The sequence below is a fragment of the Leucoraja erinacea genome, chromosome 9, assembly GCF_028641065.1.
Source record: "Leucoraja erinacea ecotype New England chromosome 9, Leri_hhj_1, whole genome shotgun sequence".
Lineage (NCBI taxonomy): Eukaryota > Metazoa > Chordata > Chondrichthyes > Rajiformes > Rajidae > Leucoraja > Leucoraja erinaceus.
The window spans coordinates 67,553,973-67,575,785 of NC_073385.1; the positions used below are offsets into that span (position 1 = coordinate 67,553,973).

The following is a 21,813-nucleotide window of genomic DNA, read 5'->3' on the forward strand; positions in this document are numbered from 1 at the left end:
TGTCCGACAGATCAGAAACACTCTTCAGGAGTCAGGTGTGGATTTGTCAATGACCACTGTCCGCAGAAGACTTCATGAACAGAAATACAGAGGCTACGCTGCAAGATGCAAACCACTGGTTAGCCACAAAAATAGTATGGCCGGGTTACAGTTTGCCAAGAAGTACTTAAAAGAGCAACCACAGTTCTGGAAAAGGGTCTTGTGGACAGATGAGACGAAGATTAACATATCAGAGTGATGGCAAGAGCAAAGTATGGAGCTGGAAGGAAGTACTGCCCAAGATCTTAAGCACACCACCTCATCTGTGAAACACGGTGGTGGGGGTGTTATGGCCTGGGCATGTATGGCTGCTGAAGGTACTAGCTCACTTATCTGCATTGATGATACAACTGCTGATGGTAGTAGCATAATGAATTCTGAAGTGTACAGACACATCCTATCTGCTCAAGTTCAAACAAATGCCTCAAAACTTATCGCCGGTAATTCATTCTACAGCAAGACAATGATCCCAAACATACTGCTAAAGCAACAAAGGAGTTTTTCAAAGTTAAAAAATGGTAAATTCTTGAGTGGCCAAGTCAATCACCCGATCAGATCCCAATTGAGCATGCCTTTTATATGCTGAAGAGAAAACTGAAGGGGACTAACCCCCAAAACAAGCATAGCTAAAGATGGCTGCAATACAGGCCTGGCAGAGCATCACCAGAGAAGACACCCAGCAACTGGTGATGTCCATGAATCGCAGACTTCAAGCAGTCATTGCATGCAAAGCATATGCAACAAAATACTAAACATGACTACTTTCATTTACATGACGTTGCTTTGTCCCAAACATTATGGTGCCCTGAAATGGGGGGACTATGTATAAACACTGCTGTAATTTCTGCATGATGAAACCAAAATGTATAAATGTATAAAAATGGTCTTTAATAAAATCTGACATGTAATTTTTTTCTATTACAAATCTCAAATTGTGGAGTACAGAGGCAGATAAATAAATGTTGATTCTTTGAGCTCAACATTATGGAGGGCACTGTAGATCCAGGAGAACATCTGAAAGATTATTTTTGATGTTGAAGTGCGAATCTGTGATGTAACTATGAAGCTTGGCATGCAGAAGTTTGACCATACCATAACCATTAAATTGATCCCTAGGCTTCAGTGTGGAAGCAGGATTCTACTTTACGTTAATTATTAAATAACACATGTTAAATTGTGGCTTCTCCCCCTTGCAGATCGGCAGAAAAACAAAACCGGACCATGCACCGTACAGTTAAATGCCTAGAAGGGAATGGAAACAATTTAAGCCCAGGCGTGGTTCACAATTTATGGAGAATCCACAAAGGACGGAAACGGGTAAGATGAGAGAAACTGACGCATCTTTAGCTTTTTCTGTCTCTACAATACAGTACTTAAGAATTAATTTTAAATTAACAAGATGCTCCAAATTAATTTAAAATGTTGTTGCACTCCTAATGTTATTGCCTTACAAAAGTATTAGCAGCAGGAAAGTGTTCATTGCCTTATAGATGATCTGGTAGAATGGACAGCCTGCTAATTTTAAATGCTCTATTTCCGAATTGGAACCAGATCACTGTAGTTATCAATGTCAGTGTAAAGCAGATCCCACAGATTGAAACTGCAGATTATCCAGGATTTCTGGAAAGCCCCTAGTTTTGTTTTAAGGTAGACAAAAATGCTGGAGAAACTCAGCGGGTGAGGAAGCATCTATGGGCGCGAAGGAAATAGGTAGGCAAATATATTTAATGTATTTACATGTGCATGTTGTGGGCAAAGCCAGCATTCATTACCATCTATGTGTTTACCCCAGAGAAGGTGGTGATGAGCTGATTTTTTGAGCTGCTCGAGTTCTCTTTACAGTAAAGTGAGCTCCATTGGGCTTTTGAGTAGGGAATTCCAGGAGTTTGATCCAACAACAATGAAGGAAAATTACCTTAATTCTAAATCAGGACAAGGTGTGATTTGAAGGGGAACTGAAAGTGGTCTTACAGCATAGTGTTGAGAGTGAATATTTAAAGGGTGGATAGGGTGTCAATCAAGTGGATATTTTGATGTAGATGGCATCAAACACCTTGTAGGATCTACACTGAACTAAGTAAATGGAGAATATTCATCAATCCTTAAATGTGGTGGAACTTTATACAGAGTCTGCAAATGTGTCAACTACCACAGAAGACCCAGCTAACCTGTTGCTGTAACCACAGTATGTTCACTTGGCAGATATAATTCCTAGTCAATGGTGCATTGGTAACTTCAGAATGTCAACAATATGGCCTTACACACTTTGATGTTGGAAATAGTAATTGTCTGGCAACTGTGCAGCATGAATGTCATTTGCCAGCCAAAATAGCATAATTTCTCTTCAGTCACATAAAGTTATTGTTACAAAATATTTAAGGACAGCAATAATTTTATAAAAGCCTTAATCAATGTAATTGGATATTAAATGCTTTATTTACAGAACGGTTGTATGATAGAGATGGTAGGCTGAATGATAACCTGGCAATGTATTGGGGTATGAGAATGCAGAACTAGCTGATGGAAGGATGACACATACAGAGTTTGCTGTCACACATTTACGGCCAGCCACAGCATTACTATATGATTTCCAGATTTCCTATCCAGCGAGACTGAGCATACGGGATAACAATAAGTACAACTGAATTTCAACCAGAATGTTTGTTGGATTCTTGAATTAGCAACAAGCACATGTGAGAACATGGACTGCAGATGCACCATGTGTCTCCCAAGATGTAGTGATCCCTTAAGGGCCTGTCCCACTTAGGCGATTTTTTAGGCGACTAGGCTGTCACCGGGGTGTTGCCTGTATGGTCGTGAAGTCTCCTCAGTTGCCCAAAGAGTCATAGCGTCTTTCTGGTCGGTGCTGGATTTTCAAAATGTTCAACATTTTTCGCCGACAGTGGGTTTGACGCCTATTAGCGTAGCTTGTCTTCTCCTGACGTAGGTGCTGTCGTAGGTTGTCACCGGTGCTGACCAGTGAATTCCATTGGCAACTACCTACGTCAACTGGCAACAGGTACCGGCCTCAAGAGAAGTCAAGTAGCGACAGGCATTGGAAAAACCCAAGTCCACAGAAATCCACAGAAGTAAAGCGACTACAGCCAGTCGCGATGCTGATGAATGAAGTCCATCTACGCCTATATCGGCGACAATCTACGACAATATACAACCATACCGCCGACAAGCTAGACCATACTGGCGACAAGCTACGACCATACTGGCAATAACCTACAACAGCTGGCGACCATTGGCAACAGTTGACAGAACTTGCTCCGCCAGGTTACGACAGTGGCGCCTCCGTGGGAAACGCTCCACGTGGTCAGGCGATTATAGTGTGTTAAAACTTTTGTTTGCTTCAATATCAATAAAGAAAATGCTTGACATTTTGACGGCAAATTGATGTATGAAGATATCATATTGCAGAGTAGTGTCCCATGGCATAATTTTCAAATATTTCAATTTCATATATTTTGATCAATAAAGCAAACACAAACACAAGCATTGTGCTGCATTGAAAAGCAAACCCTTTTCATATATTTTGATCAATAAAAGAAACACATACATTGTACTGCATTGAAAATTAAACTTTTTTGGGAGGATGTGGGTGGCCCTGTGGTCTGTTGTGGGCTCTGGAGTGGTGGACTTCTGTTTGTGGTGTGGGCTGCTTGCTGTTGGTCTTCAGATCATGTTGTTCTGCCACAGTACAATACCTCTTTCGGAGTTGTAGTAAGTGCAGATTTGGTCTCTCTGGTCCTTAGCTCTCTTGTTGGAGGTGTTTCCTGCCAATCTCTCCAGTCCCACCATCCGTGCAGCCTGTCCTCCAGTTCTCCATGAGCCTGGTGTGATGTTGCCTATCTGGTTGTCCACTCGGTCACCCTCCACCATGGCTGCTGCATTCTGGTACGGATCAGGTTGTGGAGGACACATGCTGCGTAGACAATGGTCTTCACATTCTTGGGCTCCTGCTCCATCATAGTCAGCAAACATCTGAATCTGCTGGCGAGGATGCCAAAGGCATTTTCCATGGCCCTCCTAGCCCTGGACAGCCTGTAGTTGAAGATCCTCTGCTGCCTTTACATCTGCCTGTGAGGGTATGGCTTCATCATCCATGACCAGAGTGGAAAGGTGTTATCACCAACCAGTGTGTAGGAGATGTTAGGGTTGAATTCTCCTGGCAGAGGTTCTGGATCAGGAAGGCCTGCCCTTCCTTCTTCCCAAGGGAGGTCTCTCTCCAGATCCCACCATCTGCGGCACTGACAGGTGTGCCCACATCCACAAACAGGAAGTTGTAGTTTGCATCCACCACAGCTATGAGTACGATGGAATGGAACTTATTGCAGTTGAAGTACATAGAACCTCCCTTGGCTGGCCACATGCTTGCCGTCCACTGACCCACATGTGTGCTGGAAGCTCCATCTGGTTTGAAAGCCCTGTGCCACTCTCTACCACTCATCTGGTGTGCTAGGGCAGTCCATGACTTCATAAGCATTGATGATGACTTCACAGGTCTCTTGGACAACCTTGCTGATGGTGTTGTAGGAGAGACTCTTGTATGAAGGCAGCCTCATCTTCTTGCTGGAGCTCAGTCAGGTTGTCATACTGGCCCAACCTGGGTCTCTTCAGGGACTAGGGCTTCAACCACACAGACCTCTACTTGGGCTTCTTCTTTCTCATTCTCCTTGTCCTTCTGTCTTGTTGATCTTTAAGCATGAGGGCTGCTGCAAGCAGCAGGGCTTCTTCTTGTGAGAGTAATGCCCTCTAATGTTGCTCCATGGTAGTCATGATGCAGAATGATTGGAAACCCTAGCTACAGCCCCTTTTACAGGAAAACTGGGTGATTCCATTGTTTGGGAGGCCAAAATTATGTGAATTGTCTCCAGTTGTCGCCGACAGGTTCGTAGCTTGTCGTAGCTTGTTGAGGTTAGACGTAGGTTGACTTTGGTTGTCGTAGGTTGTCGCCTGTATGATCGTAGGTTGACGTCCTAAGTCACGACGATTGGGTCGCCGGTTGTCGGTAGCTTGACGTCGACTAGCTGGTAGGTTGTTGTAGCTTGTCGTAGACGTTGTCGTAGGGGGGTCCAGTCGCCGGTTTTTTCGATGACCTGCTACGACTATGACAGTCGCCTAAAAATTTGCCTAAGTGGGACAGGCCCTTTACTGACTAATGTTCCAGAAAATGTATGCAACCACAAAAGTAGCCTGCTGATGATGGAAAGGAAACATGGCTGGAGGCTAGCATAGAAGAGAGTAGTAGGAGCATTGCTTCACTCTTAAATTCAATACAACAAATAGTTTAAGGACTGCATCAGCTTAGAAGTGGCACATTCATTCACATTCTACATGGTGGCTAATGATGTGTCTTCATTTCAAGGTTTAAGGTTTCAAGGTCAGTTTATTGTCACATGTACCAATTACGGTACAGTGAAATTTTAGTTACCATACAGCCATACTAAGTGTAAAGCAACAAGACACACAACCACATAAAAGTTAACATAAACATTCACCGCAGTGGGTTCACTGTGATGGAAGGCAATAAAGGTCAATCTTCTTCCTCTTGTTCTCTCGCGGTCAAGGCAGTCAAACCATCCGCAGTCGGGGCGATCAAAGCCCCCGCAGTCGACGATTGAAGCCCCCGTCGAGACTCCCGCGTCGGGGCGGTTGAAATTCTCTCCGCAGCATGGAGCTCCCAAATCGGCCTCTTCTTACCAAAGACCGCGGGCATTTAAGATGTGATACAAAAACATGCCAGAAACTATAGGCCCGTTACCCTAATAAAAATCATGAGAACATTACTGGAGAGGATTTTGATACTCCAAATCTATCTGCATTTGGAAAGGCAAAGACTGGCTAGGGATAGTTAGCATGGCCTTTGGCATGAGAAATTGTGTCACAGAATTTGATCGTTTTTTTTTGAAGAGGTGATCAAGAGGATTGACGAGGGAAGGGCAGTTAACATTGTCTGCATGGACTTTTGCTCGGTCTTTGATCAGGTCTCAACTGGATGCAGATTTGTGCCATCTGGACACAAAATATGCAAACAGGAACCAAAACAAACAATATGTCCAGCTGAATAAATCATGTTTGCTGAGAGCTTGAATGGGGTCTACGTTCAGCTCAAGTTACATGATGTTGCAAGCCTTTGTAACACCACCTCTGTCCATGAATAAAGTGATCACTTTCATGAAAACTTAAACATGTAGTCAGCAGTGCATGCAACTCCCACTACTTGGCTTGCACACAATCAAAAGCACTTTAAATCAAACCCATACGCCCTCCATAATGTTTGGGACAAAGACCCATAATTTATTTATTTGCCACTGTACTCCACAATTTGAGATTTGTAATTAAAAAAATCACATGTGGTTAAAGTGCACATTGTCAGATTTTAATAAAGGCAATTTATACACATTTTGGTTTCACCATGTAGAAATTACAGCTGTGTTTATACATAGTCCCCCCATTTCAGGGCACCATAATGTTTGGGACACAGCAATGTCATGTGAATGAAAGTAGTCATGTTTAGTATTTTGTTGCATATCCTTTCCATGCAATGACTGCTTGAAGTCTACGATTCATGGACATCACCAGTTGCTGGGTGTCTTCTCTGGTGATGTTCTGCCAGGCTGGTATTGCAACCATCCTTAGCTTATGCTGGTTTTGGGGGCTAGTCGCCTTCAGTTTTCTCTTCAACCTGCTCAATTGGGTTCAGATCGGGTGATTGACTTGGCCACTCAAGAATTGACCATTTTTTAGCTTTGTAAAACTCCTTTGTTGCTTTAGCAGCATGTTTGGGATCATTGTCTTGCTGTAGAATGAACTACCGGCCATTGAGTTTTGAGGCATTTGTTTGAACTTGAGCAGATAGGATGTGTCTATACACTTCAAAATTCATTATGCTACTACCATCAGCAGTTGTATCATCAATGAAGATAAGTGAGCCAATACCTTCAACAGCCATACATGCCCAGTCATAACACACCCACCACCGTGTTTCACAAATGAGGTAGTATGCATTGCATCTTGGACAGTTCCTTCTCCTTCATATTTTGCTCTTGTCATCACTCTGATATAAGTTATTTTTTATCTCATCTGTCCACAAGACCTTTTTCCAGAAAGGTTGCTGTTTGCTCTTTTAAGTACTTCTTAACAAACTGTGACCTGGCCATCTATCGATCTATCTATACTTTTACTAAAACTCTCATCTTGACCATTCCGGTCCACGCTGTATATATATTTTAGCAAAAACGCTACCCTATATCGCTATGATTTTTTCGCCATCTAACTCACCATTCTCCTCCGCTCCAAGCGCCCCAAGATGTGTTCCAATCGGTGAAATAGAAAAGTTATGAAGATTTAAAAAACGTGAGATCAGCATATTGGTCAGCTCGCCTGTCAGTTACCATGATGAAGGTAACGCCCCCTCCGGGGGCCAGGAGATTAAAGCCCCAGAGGCCGGTCGTGAGTCAGTCAGCCTGGAAGCCGCGAGTGAGAGTTGAGTCCAGAACTGTGAGTCTACGCCATCCGTGTTGACTGAACTGTGAGTCTACGCCGTGAGTGACTGAACAGTGGGTCTATGCCGTCCGTGCTGACTGAACTGTGAGTCTACGCCGTGCTGAATGAACAGTGAGTCTATGCCGTGAGTGACTGAACTGTGAGTCTACGCCGTGCTGAATGAACTGTGAGTCTACGCCGTCCGTGCTGAATGAACTGTGAGTCTATGCCGTGGCTGAGTCCAGAGGTCGCGCTCAGTCCAGAGGTCGCGCTCAGTCCGGAAGTCCCGCTCACTCCGGAGGTCCCGCTCAGTCCAGAGGCCGCGCTCAGCCGCATGAGTAGATTGAAGAGAGTTTTACTGTCATATATATGTCCCTTGTTTGTGTGTGTATATGTGTAAGTGTGTGTGTGTATGAGTGTAAGTGTAAGTGTGTGTGAGTATGTGTGTTAGTGTGTGAGTGATGGAGGGTGTGAGTGATGGAGGGTGTGAGTGTGTGTGAGAGATGGAGGGTGTGTGTGTGTGTGTCAGTGTGAGTGATGCAGTGTGTGAGTGATGGAGGGTGAGTGTGTGTGAGAGAGAGATGGATGGTGTGTGTGTGCGTGCATGTGTGTGACTCAGATGGAGGAGGGAGTGTGTGGGTGTGTGTGCGAGTGGATGTGTGTATGTGCATGTGTGCGAGTGTGATGGAGTGTGTGAGTGAGATGGAGGTGGTGTGTGTTTGGGTGTGATGGAGGGTGTGAGAGTGTGCATGAGATGGACGGTGTGTGTGAGAGAGAGATGGAGGATGTGTGTTTGTGTGATGGAGGGTGTGTGTGTGTGATGGAGGGTGTGTGTGTGAGCCTACCAGCCGTGAGTGAGTGAACTGCCAACCCACCAGACATGAGTGAGTGAACTGCCAGCCCACCAGCCGTGAGTGAGTGAACTGCCAGCCCACCAGCCGTGAGTGAGTGAACTGCCAGCCCACAAGCCGTGAGTGAGTGAACTGCCAGCCCACCAGCCATTTGTGAGTGAACTGTGAGTCCACCAGCCGTGAGTGAGTGAACTGTGCGTCTCCTGTGCTGCGAGTGCAAAAGGTTTCGTTCAGATCGTTGGTTTGTTGTAAACGTTAGCGAGGTTTAAAAATTGTATAAACCGAGCGTGCACAGATCGATCTCCTCTCCTGCCAGTCAGCACCGCGCGGATTAGTCTCTTGTCACTTCCCGGGACGGTCCGCCCCTTCCTACCCCATCGTGTCTTTACTGGAGCTGAGGGAGACCGGCGGAGGTCTCCAACCGGACACAATTTTGGAGGGACCAGAAGTGGTGCGGCGATGTGGCCAAACGGAAAGCAGCAAAGCCCAAAGCAGTGACTGAGGGTAGGGGCAAGGAGAGGAAGGGAGAGGTGAGGGAGGGAGTGGGGGAGGACAGGGGAAAAAGTGGGAGAGTCAAGAGGAGGAGGACAGAGTGCTGGGGGATGGAGGAGGGGGTAGGAGTAGGAAGAGGGATGGCGAGGTAATGGAAATATTAAATGCAAAGTTATTAACTAACTTAACTTCTGCCGTTAGTGCGGGACCCTGAGCCGATCATGCGCAGTTGGGGGCTATGGCTTAGTGGTGGCATATTGCGTTGGGGGACCAGGCCTCCCGTGTGACAAAAGGACCCAACAGGTCCCACTTAGTCTAGTCCTATTACTGCGGCTTACAGTGGTTTGCATCTTGTAGTGTAGCCTCTGTATTTCTGTTCATGAAGTCTTCTGCAGACAGTGGTCATTGACAAATCCAAACCTGACTCCTGAAGAGTGTTTCTGTTCTGTCGGACAGGTGTTTGCAGGTTTTCCATTATTATAGAGATAATTCTTCTGTCATCAGCTGTGGAGGTCTTACTTGGCCTGCCTGTCTCTTTGCGATTAGTAAGCTCACCAGTGCTCTCGTTCTTCTTAATTATGTTACAAACAGTTGATTTTGGTAAGCCTGAGGTCTCTATAACAGTTTTATTCTTGTTTCTTAGTCTCCTAATGCCTTGTTTGACTTTTAATTGGCACAACTTTGGTCCTCATGTTGATAAAGGCTATCTAATCTAATAAACAACAATACAAGTTTCCAAAGGTGATGGAAAGACTGGAGGAAAGACTAGGTGCTGAGAGCTCTCTTATACCAGCATTAAGTAGGCAATTAAACATTCCTGAGAAATTACAAACGCCTGTGAAGCCATGTGTCCCAAATATTATGGTGCCCTGAAATGGGGGGACTATGTATAAACACGGCTGTAATTTCTACATGGTGAAACCAAAATGTATAAAAATACCCTTTACTAAAATCTGACAATGTGCACTTTAACCTCGTGATTTCTTTAAATTACAAATCTCAAATTGTGGAATACAGAGACAAATAAATAAATAAACGACGGCTCTTTTCCCCAAACATTATGAGGGCACTGTAATACCCTAGCCTTGAACGTTAAGCAATCAGTAGCAAGGAACTACTGAGAAGCTGTTTCTTCACCAAAATCTTCAGAGATTTCTTCACTGGATGAACCACAATGGGTGTAATAGTTAATTTTTGCAGTGTATGGTCTAAATGTGAGCCTTTAGCTCAAATAATGAATATAAAATTCATAATAGGAGGCTTTTTGGGTACATTTTGCATTCATGTTGTTTCCTATATTCTTAATTTTCCTGAGTTTAAGCAACGGTTTTTTTCACTTAATTAGTATGCCTTTGTTCTTTAAAGATTAAATTTCATTTCTATTAGTATCTTGAAGAAAAATAAATAATTTTGTGTTTCATTATTTACCTTAAATACCATCAATAAAGATTACATTTAATTACAACCCATCATTCATTTAGATACTATTTTTACATTAGTATGCCAAACCAAATCCAAAACAGATTTTTGTATGAAGAGTATTGCAAAAGAAGCCTTTAAGCATCCAAAATTTATTTCATATAAATTTTCCACAGGGTATCCCTGTACGGCGTCAAATTCCCGTGGAGCTGCCAAAGCTGAATGTGCCAGGAACAACAAAGCGTGCTGGTTACCACAGTCGAACTTTAAAGCCAGTTTTTCCAACAGTATCAGTGCCTGAAACTGGAACTCTACCGCAAGTCTCATCTGTACAGTATCTTGGAAAAAGCAAGGTATGAATAGTGCTTTCTTGCTCAATTTTAGTTAGATTACCACATTATTTAAGGGCCTGTACGTACAAATTCTAATTATTTTGCACATGATGCCCAAGCCAATGATTTGCAGAGCAGGCATTTTTAGATTAAAGGAGATAGTATAAGGTTTATTAACAGAATGTTGATTATAATGCACCAATTCACCACTTCTCAATAACATTCTACTTTTCTTCAACTAAATAGGAAAGGCTGGGAGAGGTGAAAGGATATGGAATATACTGATGGGCTGAACTGTGTTTATTTCAAAGCAAGGAACTTTGTGGGGAAAGCAGATGAATTTAGATGCTGAATCAATGTTTGGGACTATTATGCTGTGGCCATCAGGGAAACGTGGTTGCGAGAGGGACATGACTGGCAGATCAATGTTCTAGGATTTTGATGTTTTAGACATCGTAGAGAGGGTTGGAAATGAGTTGTGCTACTAATCAGAGAGGACATCCTGGAGGGTTTGTCCACTGGGGCGATATGGGTGGAACTTTAAAATAAGAAAGGGGCAAGCACTGTACTGGGATTGTACTATAGGCCCCCCAAAGCAAGCAGGAGATAAAGGAACACATTTGTAGACAAATAACAGAAAGATGCCAAAGCAACAGGGTTGTCTTAGTGGCTGACTTTAACTTTCCCAATATTGACTGGAACTTGTCTGACAAGATAATTGTCTGACAAGCATCCTTAAAATACCGTCTGCACAGTCTTTCTTTTCATTATAGAATTGATGCCTAATTTATGTTTTTGTGTGCTGTCTGAGTCTATGTGCCTGTGATGCTGCTGCAAGCAAGATTTTTTATTATACCTTACTGTACTTACACATATGAGGCAGCATCTACAGTGTCAAAGGCTTAGATGGGGTGGAATTTGTTATCCAAGAAGGTTTCTTGAAACTTATGTGAATAGTTTGACCAGAGAAGGGAATGTACTGCACCCTGTGTTGGGAAATGAGCCTGGTCGGGTGACTGGTGTTTCTGTGGAAAGAGCATTTTTGAGATAGTGATCACAACTTCATAAATGTTGACTGTTTTGAATAGGGCGAAGGCCGGGCCTTGTGGAAAGGTACTAAATTGGAGTGAGGCAAATTACAATATTATTAAGCAGGAGCTCAGGGGAGTACACTGCAGCTATTATTGCGTGATGATGTCAGAGACATTGAAAGGCCAGTTGATCGAAGTTCAGGACCAGCATAAGGATGGCAAGTAAGGGAACCTTGGATGACCAAAGAGGTTATATATTTGGTCAAAAAGAGAAAGGAAGTTCATGCAAGGTTTAAGAGGATGTAATCAGCCAGGGCCTTTGAGGAATATAAAGAAATGAACTCAAGCAGGCAATTAGCAGGGCCAAAAAGGGGCCACAAAAGGGCCTTTGCGATTCGGATTAAGGAAAATCACAGTTTTTTTAAGAACCACGGTATTAACAGTGACTTGGTGGTATGGATTTAGAACTAGCTTTCTGATAGAAGACAGAGCGTTGATGCAAGGACAATATTCAGGTTGGAGTCTGTGATCAGTGGAGTTCCACAGAGATCTGCGTTGAGACTTCTATTGTTTGTGATATATATTAATGACTTGGACATAAAGGTAGGTAGACAAAAATGCTGGAGAAACTCAGCGGGTGAGGCAGCATCTATGGAGCGAAGGAATAGGTGACATTTCAGGCCGAGACCCTTCTTCAGACCTTTTCCTTCACTCCAAGAAATGCTGCCTCACCCGCTGAGTTTCTCCAGCATCTGCAGTTCTCTTTTGGACATAAAGGTAGATGTGTTAATTCGTAAGTTTGTAGATGACACCAAGGATGTGAGGAAGGCTATCAAATTATACAACAGAAGATAGATTAGCTATAGGAATGGGTGGAGAAATGGCAGATGGAGTTTAATCCAAGCAAGTGTGAGGTGTTGCACTTTGGGAGGAGGAATGTAAGGGGAAAATATACAATTAATGGTATGACTCATAACAGCCTTGATGTACAGAGGGATCTTGGCGTGCAAGTTCATAACTTCATAAAAGTGGCAACATAAGTATATAGAGCGGTAAAGAAGGCATTAGGTATCCATGTTTTCATTGGTTAGGGCATTGAGTATAAGAGTCAGGCAGCTTTGTAGAATTTTGTTAAGGCCACATGTGGAGTATTGCATGCAGTTATGGTTGCCCCATTACAGGATGGATGTGGAGGCTTTGGAAAGGGTGCAGAGGAGGTTTTGTTTTCTCTGGAACACTGGAGGTTGCGGGGAGACATGAGAGAAGTATATAAAATTATGAGACATACAGTGCCCTCCATAATGTTTTGGACAAAGACCCATCATTTATTTATTTGCCTCTGTACTCCACAATTTGAGATTTGTAATAGAAAAAATAACATGTGGTTAAAGTGCAATTTAATAAAGGCAATTTTTATACATTTTGGATTCACCTTGTAGAAATTACAGCAATGTCATGTAAATGAAAGTAGTCATGTTTAGTATTTTGTTGCATATCCTTTGCATGCAATGACTGTTTGAAGTCTGCGATTCATGGACATCACCAGTTGCTGGGTGTCTTCTCTGGTGATGCTCTGCCAGGCCTGTATTGCAGCCATCTTTAGCTTATGCTTGTTTTAGGGGCTAGTCCCCTTCAGTTTTCTCTTCAGCGTGTAAAAGGCATGGTCAATTGGGTTCAGATCGGTTGATTGACTTCACCACTCAAGAATGGATCATTTTTTAGCTTTGAAAAACTCCTTTCAACTCCTTTTAACTGTATGTTTGGGATCATTGTCTTGCTGTAGAATGAACCACTGACCAATGCGATTTGAGGCATTTGTTTGATCTTGAGCAGATAGGATGTGTCTATACACTTCAGAATTCATTATGCTACTACCATCAGCAGTTGTATCATCAATGAAGATAAGTGAGCCAGTACCTTCAGCAGCCATAAATGCCCAGGCCATAACACCCCCACCACCTTGTTTCACAGATGAGATGATATGCTTTGGATCTTGGGCAGTTCCTTCTCTCCTCCATACTTTGCTCTTCCCATCACTCTGATATACGTTAATATTTGTCTCATCTGTCCACAAGACCTTTTTCCAGAACCGTGGTTGCTCTTTTATGTACTTCTTGGCAAACTCTAACCCGGCCATCCTATTTTTGTGGCTAACCAGTGGTTTGCATCTTGCAGTGTAGCCGCTGTAATTCTGTTCATGAAGTCTTCTACGGAGAGTGGTCATTGACAAATCCGCACCTGAAGAGTGTTTCTGATCTGTCGGACAGGTGTTTGGAGATTATTATAGAGATAATTCTTCTGGCATCAGCTGTGGAGGTCTGTGGGGTGACCTTTTTGCACAGATATGGTAGATAGAACCTTTTTCTCATAATTACAAAAGTAGAGGGAATCGAGTTAAGATGAGAGGGGAAGGAGCAAAGAAGACACGAGCGGCAGGTTTTTAGCACAGTGATGGTGGATGTATGGAATGAACTGCCAATGGTAGATTTTGAATTACTATGTTTAAAAGACATTCGGAGAGTTTCATGGAGAGGAAAAGTTTAGAGATATGAGCCAACACAGGCAAATGGAAGTAGTTTGGGTGAATACTTGGTAAGCATGGACGAGTTGTGTAGAAGGGCCTGCTTCCATGTCATTTAACTCAATGACACAGCCTTAAGGCGCATGCAATACATGGAGACTTGACAGATTGAATTCAAAATTGGTTTGGCCATAGAAGACATAGGGTCCCTCGAGCATACAAATTCGCAGCACAAAGTTTGTGCTGAACATGATATTGGGGGTTCAGTATTGATGTGGATAGAGACCTGGCTGGCAGACAGGAAGCAAAGAGTAGGAGTAAACGGGTCCTTTTCAGAATGGCAGGCAGTGACTAGTGGGGTACCGCAAGGCTCAGTGCTGGGACCCCAGCTATTTACAATATATATTAATGATTTTGACGAGGGAATTGAATGCAACATCTCCAAGTTTGCGGATGAGATCAGTGTGTCCATATACCATGATATAAATATATACACACATGAATAAATAAACTGATAAAGTGCAAATAACAGATAATGGGTTATTAATAATCAGAGTTTTGTCCGAGCCAGGTTTAATAGTCTGATGGCTGTGGGGAAGTAGCTATTCCTGAACCTGGTTGTTGCAGTCTTCAGGCTCCTGTACCTTCTACCTGAAGGTAGCAGGGAGATGAGTGTGTGGCCAGGATGGTGTGGGGTCTTTAATGATACTGCCAGCCTTTTTGAGGCAGCGACTGCGATAAATCCCCTCGATGGAAGGAAGGTCAGAGCCGATGATGGACTGGGCAGTGTTTACTACTTTTTGTAGTCTTTTCCTCTCCAGGGCGCTCAAATTGCCGAACCAAGCCACGATGCAACCGGTCAGCATGCTCTCTACTGTGCACCTGTAGAAGTTAGAGAGAGTCCTCCTTGACAAATTGACTCGCCGTAATCTTCTCAGGAAGTAGAGGCGCCGATGAGCTTTCTTGATAATTGCATTAGTGATCTCGGACCAGGAAAGATCTTCAGAGATGTGCAGGCCCAGGAATTTGAAGCTCTTGACCCTTTCAACCATCGAGCCGTTGATATAAATGGGGCTGTGGGTCCCCCTTCCAAAGTCCACAATCAGTTCCTTGGTTTTGCTGGTGTTGAGGGCCAGGTTATTGCGCTGGCACCATATGGACAGTTGCTCGATCTCTCTTCTATACTCTGCCTCATCCCCATCAGTGATACGTCCCACAACAGTGGTGTCGTCAGCGAACTTGATGATGGAGTTCGCACTGTGACCGGCTACGCAGTCATGTGCATAGAGTGTGTACAGCAGGGGGCTGAGCACGCAGCCTTGAGGTGCTCCCGTGCTGATTGTTATCGAGGCTGACACATTTCCACCAATACGAACAGTGTGGGAGGAAACCGAAGTTCTCGGAGAAAACTCACGCAGGTCACGGGGAGAACATACTAACTACATACAGACAGCACCCGTAGTCGGGATCGCACCCGGGTCTCCGGCGCTGCATTCGCTGTAAGGCAGCAACTACCGCTGTACCACCATGACTGCCCTTCTGATGAAGGGTCTTATATTATAAATATTACTTTATTCAGAGTTCTAGCGTTTGCAGTTTTTTTATTTTAATCTCCTCTGGAGGCGATTAATCACGCAAGACTTAACAAATGACGTGAAAAGCTAAATCTATACTGATCTGATTTTCAATTAGTGTTTCTGTGTAATTACTAGAAATATTTTGAAGTTTGACTGATGGTGAGAAATGAATGTTGCCTAATATGCCTTTAACGGGTTTGACTCATGAGAGTGACTGAAGGGATTTCTCCGTTTCCTTTACTGCTCATGCACTTTTTTTATAATTGGAGGAAGCACTTTAGAAGGAATAGACCAAGTGCAGACCCGTTGGTCTAGATAGGATACCAAGGGTAGATAGGGAGGGGGCATCTTCCTCCTCCACCCCTCCCCATCTCCCTCCTCCACAACCCCCCCAACTCCCTCCTCCTCATTTCCCTCATCCTCCTTCCCTCATTCCCATTCTCTGCCCCAGGCCCTACCCAGGTCGTAGAGTAGCGCCAGGGCCTGGAACTCGGACCTGGTTCTCGTACTTGGCCCGGTCCAGCCGTCAGCTCGGCTGCCGCCTGGGCTATAGTACAGGCTACGACTTCATCTCCAGGCTCGTCACAGACCACGGACCCAGGCTCGTCCTTTGTTCCAGCGGCAGCTTATTTTTTGGCCCCGGTCACAGCCCCATTCCAAGCCCCGGGCTCGGCCCTCACTCCAGCAGCACCCTGCCCGTTGGGCGCTGGCAGCCACCGCCACGCGAACGCTGGAGTGTCCCATCGTGCCTCGCGAGTGCATTGTGAATTAACTCAGGTTTTTTTTTCCGAAATGGGTGAGTTTTCGGCTGTTTTTAAAACTTTAAACGATTAAAAAGTTTTGAAATACAGATGAGAATGCGACGGGTAGATGTTTATCGCCTCCACGGGGAAAAGAGTGAGTAGAAGGTGTGAAAATGGGAAGGCTGGGACCTAACGTTTGGAAGAAAATTGGAATCAACCAGATTGTGCCAAGATGACACACGCACGCATGCACATGCACACACACAGAGTTTTAGTAATGTAATGATGGGTTAAGGTGTGACGCCAAATATCCAGGTAGATATTGAACTAAAGCTTTTGAAAACCTTGGGGATATACTAGCATGGAAAGAGTATTATCTTTCTTTTTTTTAAATCTCATTTCCTTCTCCTCCCCACCCTCTCATAAAATAGGAGGACCCATTCAATCTTTCTGCTCTTCAACATGAGATTGTGTCAGTCAGGAAGAGCATTGATGACCAGAGATAATTTAGTTTCGGTAAGAATTTATTCTGCACATTTCTGGCTGTCCCTACATTGAGAAATGCATCATCTCTGTATTGCTATTAGAGTCATAGAGTTATACAGCATGGAAAGAAGCCCCTTGGTCCAATCCATCCATGCCGACCAAGATACTCACCTGCATTTCTCAAATTTTCCTTTGTTTAGTTTATGTCCCTCTAAATTTCCTATCCGCATATCTGTCAAAATGCATTTTAATTATTTTAAGTGTACCCATCTCCACAGCTTTCTCTGACAGCTCATTCCACATAACCAGCACTTGTGTGAAAACATTACCCTTCAGTTTCCCTTTAAATGTTTTCCTTCTCACCTTCAATCTACGCCCTTTAGCTTTAGACCATCTAGCCCTGTGAAAAAGACATGCTGAATCTCCTTAACTTCTAGGGAGGTGCGTTGTGCTTCTCCTTGATTATTATCGATGTACTGGGCCCATGAATTTTGCAATTATTAACTCTCTGCACTGCTACCCCCCACCCCCCCACTGAAAATTGGCATGTGGTCTCCCAAATGTCCCTTTCTGAATTCTGAACAGAATTTGCATTTTATATTACCCTTTGTGCCACAGAGCAATTTACCGCCAAGAAAATATATTAAAAGTGTCACAGAAATTGACTTGCCTATGAAACCAACCTCATTTATTCAGTCCATTTTTAGAGGAGGAAACTCTGTACACCATATTTGTCACCACTATTTTGTGTTGTATGCATGGATTTGCCTTATAATTAAATGAACGTAACTTCCAATCTTTAATTCTGTGAGTACACCTTCTAGCAAACCTATAAAGAGGAATGTTCAGTTGCTTTCTGAGATATTTTCCCATCCATGACTTATGTCACCTATTAAAACTTTATTGGGCATTACTTAATTGGTACAAACCCACAAGGGCTTTCTCACATCCACAGAAACATTTCACAATGTTCAGTTCATTCAGCACTTATGTACTATTTATGGGCTGAAGTAAATCCCTGACAATACATAAGTCTGATGAAGGGTCCCGACCCGAAACGTCGCCTGTCCATTTCCTCCACAGATGCTGCCTGACCTGCTGAGTTCCTCCAGCACTTTCTGTTTTGGACTTGTGAAGTTCTGTCATTTCCCATTTAGGTGAGAATTGAGATTAATATCAGTTTTATCACATTTTATACAAGGAGTCAAGTTATTCTTGTTTTATTCTTAATTTTAAGTGATTGCTTTGAGAAATTAAGCATTTCGATCGAGTCTTATAAATATATCACCATATATATATATACTTTAAATATCTTTACATTTTAGATTGCTGCATTCAAATGTCTCAGTTGGTTACTACAATTATTTACCCACTTCATGAAAACAGTATTATGTTGAAGCTCTGCGGTGTTAATTGTAATAAGGACTGTGCAGCAGTCATTTATTACATTTCTCCTCTTCAACTGCAGAATGCAATTACTTTTAGATTACTTTTCTTTAGAAAATAATTAAAGTTTTCGGAGGCGCAAGGTGATGAGAACGTTGATGTCCGGCTCATTGGTATGGGGACACAGAGAAGGAGAAAAAGTAAGGAGTTGGGTTGTGAAGAGCTTGTAGGTTATTGACATGAAGGCAGAAGCATCAAACATTTTCTTTTGAAAATTTAGGAAAATGTAGTGTTCAGAATTCATGAAAGAGTCTGGGGAAGGGCGAAACTCAGTGAATCACAACTCAGTAAAACTTTGCAAATATCCTCATATATCTTGGCACTTGTGTCCAAGATAGGCTGCTGCACAAAAAGCAACAATAATGGTTGAGATAGTCACATTTATTTTATCTTTCAGCCAGCTTCCATCACCTTAACCCATTATGAATATTGGTATATTCTGAAATCCTTCTTTTGTCTTCACCTATGTATTATGTTTCATAGACACATCTGTTCATGATTGGAATAACCACTAAATAATCCCAGTAAATAAATTATTTCATTTTATAATTAAAATCAACCATTCCCATCAACCAATGCTAGTTGATCTTTCACCAGCAACGTGCCTGATAATTCAAGTGGAAGTTAGTGGAGTGGCTATTACTAGGGAGAAAGTGCTTGGGAAGCTGAAAGGGCTGAAGGTGGCTGTCACTTGGGTCAGATGGACTGCATCCCAGGGTTCTGAAAGAGGTGGATTTATAGATTGTGTGGAATCACTAGAGTTAGGAGTGGTTCCAGATGATTGAAAAATTGCAAATATTACCCCCGCTGCACAAGAAGGGAGCAAAGCAGAATAGGGGGAAGGGTAGGCCAGTTAGTCTGACTTTGGTGGTTGGTAAGAGTCCATTATAAAGGATGAGGTTATGGAGTACTTAGAACTTCAAGATAAAATAAGCCAAAGTCAGCATGGTTTTGTGGTCTTGCCTGAAAAACTTGCTGGAATTCTTTGAAGAAATAAATTGCAGGACAGAAAAGGAAAGGCAGTAGATGTTGTTTACCTGGATTTTCAGAAAGCCTTTGATAAGGTCAGAAATGATAGGAGTAGAATTATGCCATTCAGCCCATCAAGTCTACTCTGCCATTCAATCATGGCTGATCTATCTCTCCCTCCTAGAAACAGAATCAATATTTACGTTAGAAAAAAAAAAATTTAAAAGACACAACACAACAGTAAATGAGTACAGTAAATTAGTCCCTGGTGAGATAAGAGTTTACAGTCCTGATGGCCTGTGGGAAGAAACTTCCTTCTCATCCTGTTTTCACAGCATGACAGCGGAGGCGTTTGCCTGACAGTAGCAGCTGGAACAGACCGTTGCTGGGGTGGTAGGGGTCCCCCATAATGTTGCTGGATCTGCACCTTCTGATGTATAGTTCCTGCAGGGGGGCGAGTGTAGTTCCCATAGTGCGTTTGGCCGAACGCACTACTCTCTGCAGAGCATTCTTGTCCTGGGCAGAGCAGTTCCCAAACCAGATTGTTATGTTGCCGGACAAGATGCTTTCTACAGCCCCAGAGTAGAAACACTGAAGGATCCTCAGAGAGACTCTGAATTTCCTCAGCTGCCTGAGGTGGTAAAGGCGCTGCCTTGCCTTACTTACCAGTGCAGCAGCGTGTGTTGTCCATGTCAGATCCTCTGTGATGTGGACTCCCAGGTATTTAAAGCAGCTCACCCTATCCACAGTATCCCCATTTATCTCCAGTGGCATGTACGTCCTCGGATGTTGTGCCCTTCTAAAGTCCACAATCAGTTCCTTAGTTTTTATGACATTCAAGAGGAGGCTGTTGTCCTGACACCAGAGTGCCAGATCAGCTACCTCCTCCCGGTAGGCCTTCTCATCGTTATCAGAGATCAGGCCCACCACCACAGTGTCATCAGCAAACTTGATTATAGAGTTGGAGCTGAACCTGGCCACACAGTCATGTGTGTACAGGGAGTACCGTAGGGGGCTGAGGACGCAGCCTTGGGGGGGGATCCTGTGTTCAGGGTGAGGGTGTTGGATGTATGTCTTCCCATCTTGACTACCTGGCGGTGAGAAAGTTCAGGGCCCAGGCACACAGGGGAGTGTTAAGCCCCAGTTCCAGCAGCTTCTCAGCAAGTCTGGTGGGGACTATCGTATTGAAAGACAAACTGAAGTCAATAAACAACATCCTCACATAGCCCCCGTTCTGGCTGTCAAGGTGGGAGAGAGCAGTGTGCAGAACCTGGGAGACTGCATCATCCGTGGATCTGTTTGGACGGTATGCGAACTGTAGCGGGTCCATGTTTCGAGGGAGGAAGGTGCAGATGTGGTTCTTGATCAGCCTCTCAAAGCATTTCATGACCACTGAGGTGAGTAACCCAAAGCAGGTTCACACATTTCTTCTGGAATGGGCATTGCGCGAGGATTTGAAAGAACCATGGCATTGGTACCTAATCCCTCAAACCCAACAAGTTTTTTACTTAACAGTATTACTAAAACCATCTTCTTGTTTGTTTGTCTGTCTGACTGCGAGGATGTGTGATCCTGAAATTACGCCAAAACGGTACACGATAGCGCTACAATTTTGGCCCACCTTACTCACCATTGTCCTGTGGTGTTGTGTTTCGTTCAGATTGATGATATATTTTACAAGTTATTCACATTTTAAACTTTACAAAATCCAGTTTGACAAAAATCACTTGAATTTGCACTGGCAGTTAGCAGCATTTGGCGTCACAATGGAATCTAATTTACATAAACTGCCCCGTCAGCAGTGTTCCAGCCCATAATGACATCACAATGGGATCTCATTTACATTTTTTAAAACCCTCAGTTTTCAAAAACACAGCAGCGTTCCATTCAAATTGATGTTATATTTTACAAGTTATTCACATTTTAAACTTAAAAAAAATTCACTTTTCACTAAAAAAAAAATCAAACAATTCACTTTAAAAAATTCCCCTGCCCGTTACAATGATAACAAATGACAGGACTCCCAGTGCAATGAGAGATTTGTTATATTGTTGTAAGGAGAGGGAGGGGGGTAGTTGGGGAGGGGAGGAGGAGAAATGTTATTTTAACATTGTGTTTAGTGGGGGGAGTGGTAAAGGGGAGAGGTGAAGAGTGGGGAAGCACGGAGATAGAGGGAGAGGAGGGGGTTAGGGAGGAGTGAGGGGTTATGGAGGGAGGGAGTGACAGGGTAGGGGAAAGGAGAGGGAGGGCAAGGTGAGGGAGGTAGTGGGGGAGGGGAAAGAAGGAGGGTAAAGAGGGGGAGGAGGGAGTGCTAGGGGATTAGAGGAAATGGAGGAGGATAGGGGTAGGAAGAGGGATGGTGAGGTAATGGAGGAGGGAAGTGGAAAGAGAGAGGAGGGGAGGGAGGGGGTGA

The 21,813-nt window shown here is 43.6% G+C and overlaps 1 protein-coding gene across 14 annotated transcripts in view; it reads left to right on the plus strand.

The window, feature by feature from the left end:
- LOC129700538 (MAPK/MAK/MRK overlapping kinase-like) overlaps positions 1-21,813 on the plus strand; it is an 85,588-nt gene that overhangs the window by 41,576 nt on the left and 22,199 nt on the right. For 12 of the 14 annotated variants that reach the window (XM_055641132.1, XM_055641129.1, XM_055641131.1 and 9 more), the window contains 2 exons: positions 1,236-1,356; positions 10,472-10,648. In XM_055641132.1, coding sequence (XP_055497107.1) covers positions 1,236-1,356; positions 10,472-10,648 — 298 coding nt within the window. Of the gene's footprint in view, positions 1-1,235; positions 1,357-10,471; positions 10,649-16,930; positions 17,016-18,068; positions 18,143-21,813 lie in introns of all 14 variants that reach the window. The other 2 variants (XR_008724074.1, XM_055641127.1) reach the window with 2 other exon arrangements.